This window comes from Carcharodon carcharias, chromosome 9 (assembly GCF_017639515.1).
Source record: "Carcharodon carcharias isolate sCarCar2 chromosome 9, sCarCar2.pri, whole genome shotgun sequence".
In the NCBI taxonomy this organism is placed as follows: Eukaryota; Metazoa; Chordata; class Chondrichthyes; order Lamniformes; family Lamnidae; genus Carcharodon; species Carcharodon carcharias.
In genome coordinates, this window is record NC_054475.1 from 26,607,310 (window position 1) to 26,626,131 (window position 18,822).

At 43.4% G+C, this 18,822-nt stretch overlaps 1 protein-coding gene across 1 annotated transcript in view; it reads left to right on the forward strand.

The window, feature by feature from the left end:
- LOC121282394 (cadherin EGF LAG seven-pass G-type receptor 2-like) overlaps positions 1 to 18,822 on the forward strand; it is a 324,339-nt gene that overhangs the window by 169,936 nt on the left and 135,581 nt on the right. Inside the window, exons 4-5 of the mRNA XM_041196114.1 lie at positions 10,599 to 10,714; positions 16,738 to 16,826. Of these exons, the coding sequence (XP_041052048.1) occupies positions 10,599 to 10,714; positions 16,738 to 16,826 (205 nt within the window). The remainder of the gene's footprint in view (positions 1 to 10,598; positions 10,715 to 16,737; positions 16,827 to 18,822) is intronic.

The window sequence follows — 18,822 nt, forward strand, 5'->3', positions numbered from 1 at the left end:
CTGCCTCTCTTAATATTACTTGCCCTTTTAATGTTTTTTCCTGCAGATCACTGTACCCACTGTGCTGTAGGAATAGAACATTAGTAGCTTGACTGTGACAGCAGCCTGGTGACATGCAAGAGTATCATAATCATTTGAAAAACAGATGCGTGGAAGAATTACAGGAGATTGATTTTTATTATAGATGTGGCAGTTTTAATAAAAAAAATGGCAGGGAGAAAGTCACAAATGAATTCAGATGAGAACTAGAGGAAAAGTATGGGAGGATAGTTACAGTTTTTGATAAGGGAATGTTAAGGGAGTGATGACTGCTGACAGCATTTGAGAGAGGCCAAGGCTTGTAGCAGCATCTGGGGATTTGAAGATTCCTCTCCTGTTTTTACACTTTTTTTTCCCATTTTAATATGATTCATCACTTGAGTATGGCTGATTTGACTAAGCAATCTTTACTGCATGAAAGGATACACCCCAGGCTCAAGATGTGAGTAAAGACAAATGTCAAAAATGTATAGAGTTCCAACATTTACACAATTAAAGGCTCATTTATTCCACCACCTGCTCATCCCTGCCTTCTCTTGAAGGTACTTGTTCCTACTGGCAAATAGTCCATGGGCAATGATAACCCTCTGTCACCTGATTGATGTGGTAATTCTTAAAATATGCGTTCTTGACATGTTAGTGTCACCAAGCTAATCAGATTAGAGATGCATTGCAGTTTAGACCAAGCTGCCCCCATCTAATGTCCATATACATTCCAACATGGATCATTGGAGAATCAGGTGTGAGAACTTCAGCTGATATTCTTTTCTGGTGAAACATAGGAACATAGGAGGAGGAGTAGACCATTCAGCCCTTCGAGCTGCTCCACCATTCAACTAGATCATGGTTGATCATCTACCTCAAAGCCATTTTCCCATGCTATCCCCATACTGAGACTACACGATTCTTTCTTCTCTCCTGAATAAAATCAGCTCGTTGAGCATAGACAGTCACATGACTTGTAATCGTGATCAAATGTGTAATCTGGGTAATTAAATATTCATTTAACAGGAATGAACTGAAGTTGATATAAGTCGAAAATAGTTTGTGTCTTTTCCATTTCTGTGGGCAAGAAAATATTTACCTAACTGACTGCAGGGAACCCTCCTATAGCAACCATTTTCAATAGAGTGTAATGTGTCTTATTAATTTCAACCAATATCAGTCTTGATGACATAAATGATTCAATCAGTTAATGGGCAGTGTTACCAAGGGACCTTTATACACTTCAGTCAATCAATTAATTCAATCAGTTCAATTTTTATTGTACATTCGAAAATTCATTGCGAGTACTTCTCTTGTTCACTAAAAATCTCACACAACTGAAAGACAATTACTTCATAAAAATTTGAAGAAAGTGAAAAAAAACGATGAGCAATGTAAATCTCCGTATTGCCATGGTGCAGTGCCAACTTGCAAATTATCTTTGACATGGAAGTGGAGGTGGTCATTGGACAGTACAAGAACTTTCTATCTGGCAACAAGCAGAGGCTGACGAGGTAACAGACTTCAGAGGAATGAGGTCAAGGTCTTCAGGGTCAGGTATTTTGTCTAGATAATAGCCGTCTTTCAGGAGCTGACAGTTGAAATGTTTTTTTTAAAGTGCTTGCGATGACTTAACTGTAGTAGATGCTATCTTGAGTATTGATTAAAAAAGTACATTTTGTCGAAGCTTTTCATCTTTCACTCATCAAAACAATTTCAAAAATACCAATGTTGGGGAAGCAACAGCTTTATACCGTAAGAGAGGAGAGTGCTGATTGGTTGGCAAGTGGCCTCTGATTGGTAGAGACATGCCATGGAGAATGCACCAGCTAATGGTGATGGATGGTTAACCACCAAGTATTGTTTGAAATTTAAACCAGGCAGCATGACTCTGATTGGTCAGGCATTGCCCTGAGGAATGAACCAGTGAATGGTTGTCATTACTTTGTTCAGCTGAAACTGGAGCAAAGTGGATATATGCTCTCTCTGTCTGCAAAGGACAGGGCCCCTATGCATTAATATATGTAGCCTCCTCTGTTTGCGACAGGCAAGGTACAGACCAGACCCAACCAGCCAGTACTTGCAAAATGCAAAACATGGTGCCCAACATTAGATGTGATTCTGCAATTGGATAACATTTGCTCAATAATCCTCAGTGTGCTAAAATTATGCTGACAACCAATTTAAGATTGTCAATTAGGCTCACAGTGTGGCACTCTTGTGTATACTGGAAGCTACATATATTAATACACAGAGCCCTGTTCTTTGCAGACAGAAGGAACATGTACATACATTGTGCCTGTTTCATCTGAACAAAATAAGTGACAACCATTCACTGGTTCATTCTTCAGGGCAATGCTTTGACCAATCAGAGTCAATAAATTTCAAACAATGCTTGGCAGTTAACTGTCAGTTACTATTTACTAGTGCATTCTCCATGGCAATGCCTCTACCAATCAGGGTCCACTTGCTAACTAATCAGCACTTTCTTCCCATACAGTATAAATATGTTATTTCCTCTGACATTGGTATTCTCGCAGTAGTCCTGATGAGTGCAAGATGAAAAGCTTCAACAAATTGTCTCTTTTTAGCAATACTCAAGTTCTGTACTACCAAATGAGTGGAGGCTATCTTGTTGGTGTTCCCCATGAAGATTAATTTCCTGATCTGAGACTCCCTGACCAGCCTCCCATCTGGGTTGGACAGCAGAGGGAAGGTGTCGGCGCTGAGCCTGGGTCCTCCACCTCTGCCCAGGGATGGGGCCTTCAGGCAGCCATGGAGCCACTGCTTCTCACAAGTGGTGGGTGCCTGCTTCCTCTCTTTGAGGCCCAGCCGCTCCTCCAATGGCCCAGCTGCTCCTCAGCCCCATGGCAGTGGGGTGAACTCTCCAAGCTGCCTGGGCTTGAGTCTCTGCTCATCTCCATCAGCTGTTGCAGCCTGGCCTGACCTGCCAAGAGGTGGGGCTATAGGGGACGGGGTGGTCTTCCACTAGAATCGTTATCAAGTGACACCCACCACATAGCACTTACTGCAATCATGCAACTTGTCCCTGAGGCCTAGAAACTTAAATTAATTTAGCCAAATCTTGAACTTGACCAATTTTAAAAATATAGTTAAAAGGCAAAGCTTCAAATTGGATAAACAAAAAAAAAGAGGAAAAAATAATAACTGATGTGGCCATATTCAAGAAAATGAACTGTGTTGAGGAGAGCCATAAAGGCAGAACTGGGATTTGAAATCAAAAAGCTTCAAAGAAGAAATTATGCATTTTAACGAGTTTATGTGGAATTATGTTGAAAACTTTGGATCATTGGTATCAGGAACTTCAATCCCCCTGCAGTTTCCTCCAGCCCTACAACTCTCCAAGATCTCTGTGCTCTTCCAATTCTGCCCTATTTTGTGTCCTCAATTTTCATCATTCCACCATTGCTGGCAGGGCCTTCAGATGCCTGGGCCCTAAGCTTTAGAATTTTCTCTCTAAACCTCTCTGTCTTTCTACTTCTCTCTCTCCTACCCTTTAGTACATTCCTTAAAACCTTCCTCTTTGACCAAGCTTTTGGTTACCTGCCCTAATACCCCTTTATATGGCTTGGTATCAAATTCTGTTTGGTAACACTCCTATGAAAAGTCTTGGAGCATTTTGCTAGGTTAAATGTGCCTTTATAAATGTACGTTCTTGTTGCAAATTTAGAACTCATCATTACTGTTTCATGTCAATTACCTTGATACAAAGGTTTAAATATGCCATTAAGTTCTGGTTCTTTATCAAATTTCATGACTACTCATTATTTAACTGATAGGCGTCTTTGAAGTAATTTCACTCATATATGGGATTTAATTCATCAAAAGCTTTGCAGAGCAGAAAACCTGATCAATTACACAAAGCATGGAAGATGGCACTGAAATCCAATATAATTTAATGCTGTCACAGGGCAATTGGCTTAAATCAAAAGCTGGCATTTGTCCATATAACAAATCTCTAAAGTGCCCAGCTAATGCCAGCAAACTTAAGCTCATATGATTCATGCTTTACTTGAAGATTAATTCAACGTGTAATTTCCTCTCTGCAATTAAAGATATTGGTAGGATTTTCAGGTCGGCGGGCGGACCTGAGAGCGGCCTGGAAAGGGTCGGCCACCCGCGATCGGCCCCCGACCACGATTTCAGACTGGCTGGCCGATTAACGGCCAGCCGACGTGAAAGGCGTGCTGAGTAGCTCGGCGCTGACAGAGTGGGTGTGGGAAGAGCCAGAGTGCAAAAGTCTGCTTTGTGCACGGGGGGAGTACGCGCTGATAGCTCCCTGGAGACAGAGAACTGCCTATGGGAGCTGAACAACTTTAAAATCAAAAAGAAAGAGTTTTAAAATCTGAAAAAAAAAGTCTGATTTGGGACTCACTCATAATAACATGAACAGGAGAAAAATTCTGCCCAAAAATTTATATTTTTTAAAATTTAATTGTGGAAGACCTGAGGCTGCCTGGCCGATTTGCTTGCCCGCTAACCATAATAAGGTTGTACAGGCAGCGAAAAATAGCTCTTAATTAATGGATTAATTGCCTTACTAGGCCTCTTAATTGTCAGCGGGCACACTGCTAACTCTTGCGCGTGCCGCTGACCAAAATATCGCACGAGCGCGCAATGACGTTGGGTTGCTTGCCCAAGGTCACTGCACGCTACTTAATGCCCAATCAGTTGGGCACGCATCTGCCCGTGGGGCGTAAAGTCCTGCCCATTCAATTTAATTAATTAATTTTGATATTTTTTAGTTTTAACTTTGTATTAGATTTTTAAGAGTTTAGATTTAGTTTCCTATCTTGTAAAGCCATTTTACCTATTAACCTGGTTAATTGACACAGCTGTGCGCATGCTGGGAGCACTGGATATCAGCGGAAGAATGAGATGACCCTACCTGGCTATTAATCCATTTTATTGAGTTTTGTTGCTGCTGCGTTCTACTCTTTTCCAACCCCCACCCCCCGCTCCCCTTTTCAGGGCTGAGTAGCCTTTACCTCCTGTCTAGAGTGCAGGATGAGACCATACACTTGGGCGAACCTCTGCAATCAGCCTCAGATTGTATTGTATTTCCCTGGATTGCTTTGTAGGAGATTGCATACCGCTCTTGCAGATAGATATGTGACATGTTGTTATTTAACCATAAGATTGTCATGGAGGGAGAGGCATCCATTAAACTGGAAGGATGCAGCTTCTTACAGCTAGTAATGAGAGTTGTACTGGTGATTCTGTCATGTGGGGTCCTCAGTCGCAAACACAGCTGCAATATTATATTTTAATCTACTGAACGACTAACTTGTTACCAGTCAATCTAACTCATCTGAGATGTTGATAGTTTTCTTATGGTGGCTGTGATGTATATTTTGATGTGTGTTCACAAAATACAGCCTCTTGAGGGTCCTGAATTTTAGATACACCAGCATTGATGGCAGTACCTTCAGTCGCCTAGGCGCTAAACTCCGGGAATTCCCTCTCTAAACATCTCCGAATCTCTCTCTTCCTACCTTTAAGACGGTCCTTAAGATCTACCTCAAACAAAAACAAAAATACCTGGAAAAACTCATCAGGAGAGGAATACATCTGCTTAAAATCTACCTCTTTGATCAAGCTATTGGCCATCTCCCTGATTATGTGGTCAGGTGTCTGAATTTGCTTTTAATGTCCTAGTGAAATACCTTAAGGATATTCTGTTATGTTAAAGGTTCTATATAAATAAATAAAACTTTTTGTTATTACTTCCAACATTTTTAGCTGCTGCATTTTTTCTCAGTTCATCAGGGAAAGGGCAGGAATGGTGACTTTTAGAAACTACTTTTAATTTCATGCCCCCTTTTCTTTGCTTGAAGGAGGTCAGCAGCTAGCTACTCCCAAGCTTCTGGCAGTGTCAGTATGAAAATGCTCCAAACTGATGCAGTGACTACTCTGTCTTAATCTCCTTCATAACTTTGTAACTTTTTTTTCCCTAGAAACATCAAAGGAGTTTATTTTTAACACAGGTAATTATCTTTGTCCATATTTGGTTACAAATACCGAGTAAAGTTTCTTGATGAATGGCAATGCCCTTTTAACCAGTTGCCTGCATTTTGGATGTGAAAGCCTGCCAGTAAATCAAAGTAGGTGGCTATGGAAAATCAGAAGTGAAGACCCAACATGTTGCGTTAGTCATAAGAGAACGTACAAACAAGGATTGTGTGCATATTAATGCACACTAATTCTTAGTTAAGTGACATTTTGCTTAAATAATAGCACAAATAATAACTAAAACACTGCTTGTGATATATGTGGATGAAAACTCCGCCAATGTATCTTGTGCAAGTCACAGAATGCTGCCCTTCACTTAATAGTTTAAGAGTGACATTGTTTTAATATTAACTGATCTCAGCCAGGGTCGTGGTCGGAGTGGAATAATTCACCTCTCAACCTCTGGGTTATGGGGAGGGAAGTCAGCCCAGGGGACCCTCTTCTGATCGCAGGCTGTGATGTGGGCTGGAGATGCAAGTTTGTGAATGAGTACAGGTTTTGTCGTGATGCCTTCTGGGGTGGAATCACCTACCTGCGTGCACTAATGGTGGCAAAGTGGGGAAAGAAATTTATCCCAGCAAAGGAGCGGAGAGTGGAGAGAAGAGAAGTGGGCAATAAAGGCCAGGATTTTCTGGTCCTGCCTATTGTGGACAGGATCGAAAATTTGGCGGACCGGCAAAAAGTCCATTGACATTCAGCGGGAATTTGGGCAGGGCTGGAAAATCCTGGCCCAAGTTTCTTATCTAGCAGTTAACACATTAGGTTGACTCTTTTGAGTGATTACTCTGGGTATGGACCTTTACTTGATGGGAGCTAATAGGCTGAATTTTACGTTCCGCGGGTGGGCGTAAAATTGTGCGAGAAGATGTCGGGTAAGCTCCTGACGTCATTGCGCACTTGCGCGATATTTCACTCGGTGGGCTCGCCCAAAAGTTGGAAGGGCACCTGCCAACAATCAAGAGGGCAATTAAGCCCATTAACGGCACAATTGTCTCCAATTTTTCGTGGCCCACCCAACCTTATGGTTGGCGGACAGGCACATTGGCGAGGCGGCCTTTGCATTTTTCAACAAACTCTCGCCCAAGGGCGGGGTGAAACTTCCGTTATGAAATAAAATAAAAAATAAATATCTGTGGGCAGCCTTTTTATCAGCTGTGTTTTCAGGTGATTGATTGTGTTGCGTGGACACTTTCTTGCAGCTTTTTAAACCTTTATTTTAGCGTTTTCAGGTCTGCAGCTCCCTTCCGGGAGCTTTCTCGCCGCGCTCACCCCACGCCCATGGAAACGTCATCACCCGCCCTCTTCACGACCTCACCCCAGCAGCGCTGAGCTTTTCAGTGTGTGTTTCACGCTGCCTGGCTGTTAATTGGCTCACGGTCGGGCCTGTTTCCCAAACCACTCCCGGGCCTGGGGATCGCATGCGCCTGCCCGCCCAAGGTAAAATTCAGACCTATACAGTAATCGCCATGATTTTCCGCCCATAAAGGAACAAAAAAGTAATGGGGATTATGTCTGTGATTTCTTGATAGGTGCATTTGGACAATCAGCCGTTTTGATTCACGTGTTGTTTTGGCCGTGCTAAATAAGCCCTGAATGAATCCGTTACAAGGTCTTGCATGTGACTTTGTTGCAACGTAGCCTGGATTCTACCTGAGCTTGGCACAGTTTGTTTTAAGGCAGATTTATTTGCTTTTACATGTGATCCAGGCTCCAAATGGTGCCAGACTTTGGAGTGAGATTGAAGTTTAGTGGCTTGTAGCTGGCTTTGATGGGCTGCAGTAGTGCGGTTACCTGGGCTTTAGAATAGTCCAAAACTGCCAAATTGAGGCTAATTTTTATGGCCTCATTTTAAAATGTTCACAAATACTGTATCCTGTAAAACTGACACAGATTAAGTTCATGGCAGAATTTGGAATGGAGCAAACATATTTTGTGATGGTCAAGAGGTGGCGTTAGAGAATAGAACACCTACAATCTCCCCAGTTTTGGACGTCTGCATCATTAAGTTCTGCAGGGGTTTTCCCAATCGCCCAGTGTAACTTCAGTGGGGAATCAATAGAAACCCCCAAAGATAAGACATAAATGGAAGTTCTGTTGTCTCTTTAGTGTTTCCATTAATCTCATACCAGAGTTACAACAATTAGGAGAATCTCAGTTTCTTTTCTTCAACCTGAAATGTTAACTCTGTTTCTCTCCACAGAAGCTACTCCTATTTCCAGCATTTCTTGTTTTTATTTCAGATTTCCAGCATCTGCAGCATTTTACTTTTGTAAGAGTGTGAAGGAACACTGGAATCTCAAGCCATCCTTCTTGACCTCAACAATGCTGGTTCAGATGCCCCATTTGAAATTTAACCTATATCTATCAGCCCTACTGTCCTGTGAATTTAACCCCTTGAGAACTAGTAATGTGATCTGAAATCCTGAAACCTATATCTGTGCTAAGTTTGCTGGCTTCGGCCAAGGCAGTTCACAATCACAGAATTGTTACAGCACTCAAGGAGGCTTAACCCTGCGCCACCTTCCTTTTCAGATAATAATCCAATTCCCTCTTCAATGCCTCAGTTGAAGCTGCCTCCACCACAGTCTCAGGCAGTGCATTCCAGATTTTAACCAGTCACTGCATGAAACCCGCTGCTCAACCTTCTCTTGTTGGACTACTGCAATTGCCTCAGAAACACACACATCTCTCTCTCTCTCTCTCTCTCATATGGTTCGATGATACAAGAAACACGCATGGTTGTGTTGGCTTCCATCATTTAACATACGCTAATGTTCTAGGTTCAGAGATGAATAATTAGCACTTTGCTATCAACATTCATGCCAAAAGAGATTCATCACCTTCTGAATTAGCAAGTGGGAGCAGATTGGAGGGAGGTGGGTGAAGTAACTACTTCAGCTTCTACAAATGATGAAAAGTATTGCTGTGGCTAAAATAAGGCACTTCAAGATTTAACCAGAACAAAGTCAGGAAATAGTGAACCTCTTATCAGCAGCAAAGGTTTGGAAAATCTTTCAGAGTTTTGGAAATGACAAAAACACAAATTAAGCTCCAATTATGTGCTGTCACTCATACGTGGGGCAGGGGGAGATGGTATCTGCACTGCTGGTGGATATTTTAGAAAGTAGCTATCACTAAAAATGGGAAGAGATCTGTGCCTCACGCATTTAGTAAGGTTGATTCACTCAATATTTGAGCCTAAAATATTTGTACAATGTTTAAAATGTACGCCAACTTTCTTAATAAATGAAATTTAAAAATTCTCACTTTTCTGTGTCTTTAACTGAGATGCATTTTATAAGAATTCTGAAGTATAAGAAGCTGTCTTTCCCGTATTACTCATGCTCAAGACAATTAACCATGAATTTTCCAATTCAAACCACGAAATCTCTGATTCATTTCATGGTAGCATTCATACAATGATAGGGTTCCCCTTGTCCTCATTTTCCACCCCAGCATCCTATGTATTTAATGAATCATCTTCACCTCCAGCGTGGCTCCACCACCCAACACAAATTCCCTTCCCTACCCCTTTCAGCCTTCCGAAGGGATCCTTCCCTCCATCGCATCCTTGTCCACTCCTCAGTCACACCCAGCATTCTCTACCTTACCCATAGCATCTTTCTGCATAAGCTCAGTAGATGCAACACCTGTCCTTTTACACCCTCTCTCCCCACAGGGCCCAAATACTCCTTCCAGGTGAACCAGCAATTTTTGTGTACTTCTTTCAAACTAGAATACCGTACCGGCTGCTCACAATGTGGTCTGCTGTACCCTGGAAAAACCAAACACAGATTGAGTAACTGCTTTGTGGAACACCTCCATTCTGTCCGCAGTTGTTACCAGGTTGTCTGTCATTTTAATTCTCCACCTTCCTCTCATCCTGGCCTTTCTGTTCTTGGTCTCCTGCAAGGTTCCACTGAAGCTCAACGTAAGCTTGAGGAACAGCACATCATTTTTCAATTAGGCACTTTACAGCCTTCTGCATTGAGTTCAATTATGTCAGACCATGCCTCCTGCTCCCATTTTGTTTCCTTTTATCTTTACAGGTTTCGGTGTAAACTCATTTTTCTCTTGTTTTCACTTTTGAATGGAAACGCCTGACTAAATAGAGCGTTATTAAAAAGAACCTGCTGGATTTGCCATCTACAGCCATGTTAGATTATACCATGGCGTATATGTTTGTTCAACTGCCCATTCATTTAATGGAAGGCCAATTCCTCTTTAATATCATATACTTTTTATAACTTTTTTTACATTATTTCACAGAAATGAATAAACAAAGTAACTCCTTATAAAAATTGGCTCACCCTGAATTAATAATTAAAGGTTCCACTTAATCATCAGGGGATGCACCATCTACATCACGACAGTGGTAGGCAGTGTAATAAAGGTTACACCAAACAGAGCCTATTTGGATACAGTATACAGTGCAGTAAAATTCTAAGCCAAACTCAATGAATGAGAAATCTAACATTGTGATACCTGGAGGAGCATTCTGCTTTGTACTTTCTTTGGAATAAAATGTCTTTGTTTTGCAGGTTTGCTACCAAGGAGAAGAACGGCTTGCTGTTGTATAATGGACGTTTTAATGAAAAGCATGACTTCATTGCCTTGGAGATTATTAATGAACAGATTCAGTTAACATTCTCTGCAGGTAATATATTGTTAAAAGTCTTGGCTTGTCTCAGGACTGGTGGCTTTGTGATTTGATTGAACAGCTGTTGAAGAGTTTTTCCTTATAGAAAAGATCACAAAGGTTTCTTTCAAATGATGCATAATTCTAATTGTAAATCTGTGCCTTCGCTTGCTACTTAATGGGTGAGACAATGCCTTTTATTGATGGATTTTTAGCCTTGACCACTTTCCCCAATGTTCATTGATATTACTTCCCTCTTTAATAACACATATTTTGCACCAGATTTTCCAATCTATACCCCTCTGCCTACAAAATGTTGTCTACATCTAAGGTATCATCCTTGTTAAGGAACTTCTATGGTTTTATATGCAGACTTCTCCTTGGCCATGACTAATGTGGATTCTTGGTTGATCCAGCATAAGAAGGTGCAAGAAGGGAAAAACCAACCAATTTATCTTATTTATTTGTGAGCAGAGAGGGCTGAATGAAACTTGTCCTGTAAGAGAGCCCTTAACTTGATTCAGTTGAGACTCACTTGACGTTCTAACGCCCTGGTATAAATATTTAACTTGTATATTAACTGGCATCCATGTATATTACAGAATTGTTGTTAGCTGCAATTTATGCTGTTTCTATCTCTGCTGAGCCTGCCATTTTATACTGAGCAAATTCAATAGCAGTGTAAAGCGGAGCATTTGTAAGATTTATGCCCTGCAGTCAGATACATGCCATGAGCAGAACTGCACATTTTGTGAATCCGATGCTTATGCAAAATGTGCCAAATCACAATTCTAAACCTGGCTGAAAGTGTACTTGATGGCAGTGTAAGATGTATACAGTTCAACAGTGCTGAAAATGGGCGCAGTTGGTAAAAATATATGAGCAATTAATTCATTTGCACGACATTATTCTGTCAGCATTCCTAATGCAAGCATTAACCCATTTGTTTTGTTCAGATGAGCATGTTGGGAGTTTGTCTACTAATACTGCCATTAGTAAGCTCTAGGTTTATAGGATAGAGGCTGTACAGTGCATGAACCCTGTATGAATCCATCCCGTGTTTTACATCCTGCTGTGAGATTACAGACTCTTGTAGCAGTTTATCCTATTTGAATTGCTGTTCCTCTTGGCTGATCATGGAATGGCAGTGCCAGTGACTATGGCGAAATCTGTGGTTTAGACAATCGTGCATTCCTGCTGAAAGAAAATACACTGCGCAATCAGCACTGATAGAGAAAGTTTTTAAAAAGAGAAAAAAATTGGAGAAATAAAACCTAACTACATAAATCTAGTGCATATTGAGGCATTTTCTTTGAAACTCTATGTATCTGAGTCTAGTCAATGTTCTGGACATAATAAGTAACCTGCTGATGATCCTGATATTCCAGTGCCCAGTGTAATGCACCCTGGTCATATAGACTTTAGAAAGAAACAAACATTCTATGGCATTTATGGGATAACATAAGCGTCAAGTGGGAAAAATATATTCACATTTATTATAAATGACTGAAAACGTAGGGCGGAGTTTTCCCAGAATTGCACGGCCAGACAGGAGTCAGCCATTCTCAGAGGCTATGTGAAGATCTAAGGAGTGTCCTCAGTTGCAGAGGCATGTCATCATCAATCTCCTGCAATCGAGTGACTATTAGGGCCTCCACTGCATCTCCATAACAGGAACATTCTCACAGAAGGTATTGGCCAGACTGGAGTCAAATGTTCACAACTGTGATGTGAGAATCTACGGGGACACCTCACTGCATGTCGTCATCATCCTCCACAAATCTGGCAGCTGTAAGAGCCTCCCGAGCGCATCTGCTCACCTAACCAGTGTGAGAGCCTAATCCCCATCATCGTCACCACCGAGGACCTCCTCATCCTCATCCCCATCAGCATCATCCTCATCGACAGAGATGTGCAGTTCCTCCATCTCCTCCTCAGCCAGCTCCTCCCCCCATTGCAGCGCCAGGTTGTAAAGGGTGCAGCAGACGATGACAATGTGTGACACCCTCTGTGACTGTATTACAGGGCTGCACCAGACCAGTCCAGGCACCGGAACCTCATCTTCAGCACCCCGATGGTCTGCTCCACCAAGTTGCAAGCTGCTGCATGAGCCTCATTATAGGGTCGCTCTGCTGCAGTCTGAGGATACCACATGAGCGTCATCAGGCAAGGCCTCTGTGGGTAGCCCTTGTCCCCAATGAGCCAACCCTGTAGCCTCTGTGGACCCTGGAAGACTGCAGGGATCTGCGAGTGACTCAGGATGTAGGAGTCGTGCACGCTCCCTGGAAACTGTGCACACACCCGCAGGATGCATTTCTGGTGGTCGCATACCAGCTGCACATTCAGTGAGTGGAAGCCCTTGCAGTTGATGAAGTCCACTGAGTGTAGCGATGGAGACCTGAGCGCCACATGAATGCAGTCAATCGCACCCTGCACCTGTGGGAATCCCGAGATCAGGGTGAATCCAATGGCCTTTGCATCCTGACTGTCCCGGTCCTGGACGAAATGCACAAAGTTGGGTGCTATGGAGAAGATGGCATCCATGACCTCATGGATGCATTTGTGGGTGGTGGATTGTGAAATCCCACAGAGGAGCCCTGAAAGGAGCCACTGGCATAGAAATTGAGTACCATGGTCACTTTCACAGCCATTGGCAGTGGCTGCCTTCCATGTTCCCTTGGTGCCAAATCCTGCAGTAATTGGCTGATGTGAACCACCAGATCCCTAGACATGCGCAGTTGTCGGTGACACTGGTTCTCAGTCATCAGCAGGAATGGCAGGCAGCGTCTATAGACCCTGGGTGTCATTAGGCACCGACCAGCCATGGCTCACTGTCACTCCTGGGCAGCGTGTGTGGGAGCCCCTGCTGCCCCTTCTTCCTGAGGTTGCTGCTCCTGCCTTTGCGTGGCCAGGAGCCTCAGCTGCTCTCTCCTCTGTCTTCTACAGTCTTTGTAGGCCACCAGACATACAGCTAGGTCACCAGGCTCCATGGTCCTCCTGCAGCATGAAAGAGAGACAGATGCGGATATCATGGCTGTACTTAGCACCTTTCCTGGCCCTGTGTGACTGCCCCTTAATGCTTCCTGGAGAGTGCTGGTTACCCCTCGGATAGCCAGAGATGAGCACACTGAATGGCTGCCCTGTCAACCTGCGACATGGGGGACACTAGTCCAAACCAGGAAGCTGAGATTGCAAGGGGCTGTGATCGCCTCCAGCAGTGACTGCTACATGGCCAGCATTGGTGAGGAGATTGTACAACGTGTGCAGTCCAATTGCTCCACGGTCCGATAAAGTGGTGTCAGACTTGAAGTCTGTGCTGGGGTGTCAGGGAGGCTGGGTGGAGGTAAGGTATGGAGTGCTTGGTGGCCCTCTGGTGCCTCCACCATGCTTGCATGTGTGGGCAGACTCGGACCCTGACCTCAATTATGTCGCTGCGCCTGATGTATCTCAGTTGCAGAGGCATGGTCACTTTATACAGGTGTCCCTAAAGCTTGGCCATTTCCATATGCTTACCCTGCCCCCCACCTCGATTGCCTGTGCGCAGGATGCAGCGCCAAGGCACACTTGACGCCCCCCCCCCCCCCCCCCCCCCCTCCACCCCCCAACCCCCGCAGCAGTCACCCCCAATGCTGGCCAGCACTAGCCCCCAGACACCATTTCCCCCCCCCCATCTCAGCAGTGGCCCCTGGGGCCAGGCATCAGTTGTCCTGGCGCCCATGTGGCCTGTAAACAGGTGAGTTGTGGAGAACGCTGCTGTTCTCGCACCTCAGTTCCCCCAAATTGAAGGCTGCCAAGTGTATGCTGTGCTGTTGTGAAAGTCAGCGTGCTTTCCCACCGATGTGGACGGATGCTACAGCAGGGGTTCCAAGAGCCTGGCAGGATGGCCTTTTAATTATAAGCTAATGTATTACGATTAACTCCCTGCCGACTGATGGCGGGAAACGAGGCCTGATGTTGGCAAGCAGAGCAGACGATCGCAACCTGCCTTCATGCCATCGTGAAACAGGCCGTGCCATATGTTCTGCACACGCCACCTATCACACCCACCGCCAGCGGGCTCAGAAAATTCCGCCCATAATATTCTTGCTCTCTACTGATTTTGATTGAGCAGCAAAGTATGTTGGTGATATACATCAGTCAGGTTGAACTAGCTGTGACTCTTCTGCTCTAGTTTGATTACAATGAGTGAATTTATACAACTGAATCCGTCAGAAAGATATACTAAAAGCAGAAAAGGCTGGAAACGTTCTGTAGGTCAGCAAGCATCTGTGGAGAGAGAAATAGAGTTAATGTCCTGATTTTCACCCTCAAGGTAGGTAATGGTGGTTGAGAGAATTCGCAGCTTGGCCTGTCTGCCTTGGGAGAAAGTGCCTGCAAAGGCGGGATTTTCATTGTGGGGAGACGGGATTTGGGGGAGCAGGTGCAGGCTGGACTCGGGCCAAAGTTCAAGAGGCAAATAGATTTCTGGGCTCTTGGCTGAGCCTTATTATGTGTTCTTGGCTGCGAGCCCAGACACCCATTAGAGCACTAAAACACTTGAGCCCCAGAGAAAACTTTGCTTGATTGACACCTCTGACTCTCTAATCTTTGCTGTCAATTTCACAATGTTTACTTATACTGGATCTGGATGATTGCCACTTTTATTGGGCTGTAGTAAAATGGAATTTATTTTGAATGACTTTTTTTACATAACCCGACTGTCACTATTGGATTCATTGTTCTATATTGTGTATAGTGGGTAAATGGGCATGCAAGTGCTTGACATACAGCACGAGGAGCCACTGCATTTGTTTGGCGTGGCATACTTAGTATGGGGGAATGCAGGGATATAAAGGATGTGTTAGGTCATACCTTGTTATGGGGGACTTGAGGGGCCATGGCAGGTGGGTGGAGGGCCTTACTTTGGCATGAGGGGCTACAGGGATTGTTTGGGGGGCATACATTGGCATGGCAGGGCATGAGGAGGACCTTTTAAAAGGTCCCCTCATGCACACAATGGTTCATGACATCTCTGAGGTGCTGTGAACCATGACTCTTTGAAAAGCTGGCCAGATTCCATGAAAATTGCGGAGGGCTAGAACTATCCCTGCAATGGTGCTGGCCAGGTCAGGAGTGTAGGGTGTGGGCTTGTGACCCGAATCAGCTTGCACTCTTAAAAGGCCCAATTGAAAATTGGAAACCCCAGGATAGGGGTCAGGAATCCCAGAATCGTGCCCCTGCTAACATTGTTCCCAAGTCATCCCGACTCAGTGAGAATTCAGGCCAGCATCTCAGATTGATGACCTTCCATCAGAACTCATTAATTCTGTTGCTGTCCCCACAGATGCGGCCTGACCTGCTGAGTATTTTCCAGCATTTTGCTTCAGATTTCCAGCATCTGCAGTACTTTGCTTTTGTTTGCCCATGCCCATGCTTTAGTGACTAACAGTGTCTCCTAGCATTTTACTCACCTTCAGAGCAGAAGGTCAGATGCTCAATCTTCAGTTGGTTAGCTAATCTCTGTTAAAGCAACAATAGGTATTACAGTTGACTTCAGGCTCCTCTCTATCTACTAGAAAGCAAACACAGGGTAATGTTGTTGGATTAATAAACTGGAGAAACAAATAAGATCTTGAAAACACATATTGGAAGCCTCCGTTGTGACTTAGCATGCCTGGGCTGGATGAAAGCAAATAAATTGGACAGGGATTTTACTCCATGGTATCTGCCCAATGTACATATGCGTGGATGCTGACTGAGGGTTGAATGAGGCTCAGCTCTAATCAATATTGTGATTAAATGGGCTGCTAATAGTCACACCTATGGAACCAAAAACCTGTAAGAAAAACAGAAGAAGTGATTTGAGGGGAAAAAAATCAGGGGGAGTTTTTACCACATAAAATATCAAAGCAGAAATTCTAAAGATAACTAATGCAACAAGTGAGATCAGCTATGATCTCACTGAGTGGCACAACAGGTTCGAGAGACTGAATGAATGGTCTATTCTTTTTCACATGACCATGAAGCAGCTCATTAAATTTATCACTCTTGTTTCAAAACAGGCGAGTCAACAACTATGGTAACCCCCTTCATCCCGGGAGGTGTGAGTGATGGACAGTGGCACACCGTCCAGTTGCAGTATTACAACAAGGTAAGGAAACAATTGTTCAGCTACAGAACATTAAGATTGCAGTGTCTGTGATTCATTACATTCTGGAGTAAGGTTCAGTAAAACAATTTCAGCGCAGATTTGCAACATCATTATAAGTTGTTCTTATCCATTGCATTGTGAGTCAAAGTATTACCCAGTCTTTCACTGCTTCATAACCTTGTACTACAGGGAAAACACTGTTGGGCTTAAGCTACTTTTATATTTGCTTTAGTGGGACACAGAAGCCATCAGCTCCTGATGCGTAAGGTCCTCAGAAGGACACTCAACAGATAAACTAGGGCAGCCAGGAAAACTCAATAAAAACAGTCACTGGGCTTAGCAAATCTGGCAAATTTACTTTGTAGCTGGACTGCCTATTTGAGGTCTGCACATGTTAAGCATTGGTAACCCAGAATTATTTCAACCTCATCTGTAACTATTTTGTTATAGTCATTCTAAAATTTCCTTGGTATGAATATTCCTCTTGATTGATGGGTGGAGGTGCTTTTTCATCTGCTGATGATTTGCTTCTGTCATGAGTATTAGTGTATCCTACCAACTGTGGTTGTAATTCCTTCAGTGATATTATATTTCTTTGTATTAGTGTTGTATTGAAGATACTTGGTGAAGTATTATGCTTTATAAGTTTTCCCTTGTTGTATTCATAATTGGAATTAATTTTAAATATTTTTTCACATTCTATTATGAGTCAAAATGTGATATTTCTCTTCACTTCTGTTATGTTGAGTATATTTGGCAGGGCTGCACTATTGATTTCCTGTGGTGTGTGTGGCCTGGTATTTGATTAGCAGTTACTTGCTTCTCTTTTGATACTGCGTGCTTTATTAAATACTTCATGAGAGAAGTATATATCTATTTATTGTTTTTCTTTTCTCAAATTGTCTCTTTTGTCCTGAATATCAAGAGTTGAAAGCTCTCATGCACAGTGAGTATTGGCTACTGAACTGAATTGGTTGGGTGTAACTTCTGGTATGATTTTCCACTGAATGAACTGCATTATTAACTGATTTCAAAGATCTGCAGGAGACCATCACCAGAGTTCTCCTTTCCTTGATAATTGCATTCTTTGGTTTCAGAATATGGCTTTATTGGTTATGGTTCAAGAGACTGCATATATCACTGTGGATTTTCACATCCCTTTAAATTACTTCCTAAATGATAATGAATCAAGCCTTCGAGTACGCATTTCATGTGGCTCCTTATTGCTGGCGGTTTTGATTCTTTATGGCCCAGAATTTGCAGTCACAGTGATGGTGAGACTGTCAGTATGGGCTGTCATTACCCTGTGAAGCTGCTGGTGTACATACTTGCACAGTTAAACGAGGAAATTCAGGAGTTGCTGTCAGTAATATCCTCGGGCAGGATTTTATGCATTGGTTAGCGGGGGCGGGGCCCATTCGCCGACTCATAAAATGACGCACGCTGACGTTGGGGGGGAACTTCTGACGTCACCGCGTCCCATTTAAATTTTCAGGGAGGTGGGGACGCAGCAAAATCAGCTGCACACCTGCCGACCTGTCAATGGCCAATTGAGGCCATTGACAGAGTCAATTAAGTAATTAAAGGACCTGCCCATCCATCCTTAAGGTTGGCGGGCAGGCCAGGATCCCCAGCGGGAATTAGAAAAAACATGAAACCTCACCCATGAGCAGGATGAGGTTTCAGGTAGGTTTTAAAAAATTTCAATAAAGGTTTTGTAAAAATTATGGACATGTCCCAACTTATGTGACATTGTCACATGAGGGAACATGTTAGGGAAATTTTATTTTTCTGTTTTTAGGTTTTTAACAATTTGAGCCGATCTCCCTGAGGCAGCACTTAGCCTCAGGGAGATGAGTGTGCTCTTCCGTATGCATGCGTGAAAGAGCGCGCTCTCAATTTTGGGATTTCCCCCCAGCCCACACAGGGAGTGCACAGCACTTCTGTGCAGATGTCACGCTGGGTGGGCTTTAACTGGACCACCGACGTAAAATGG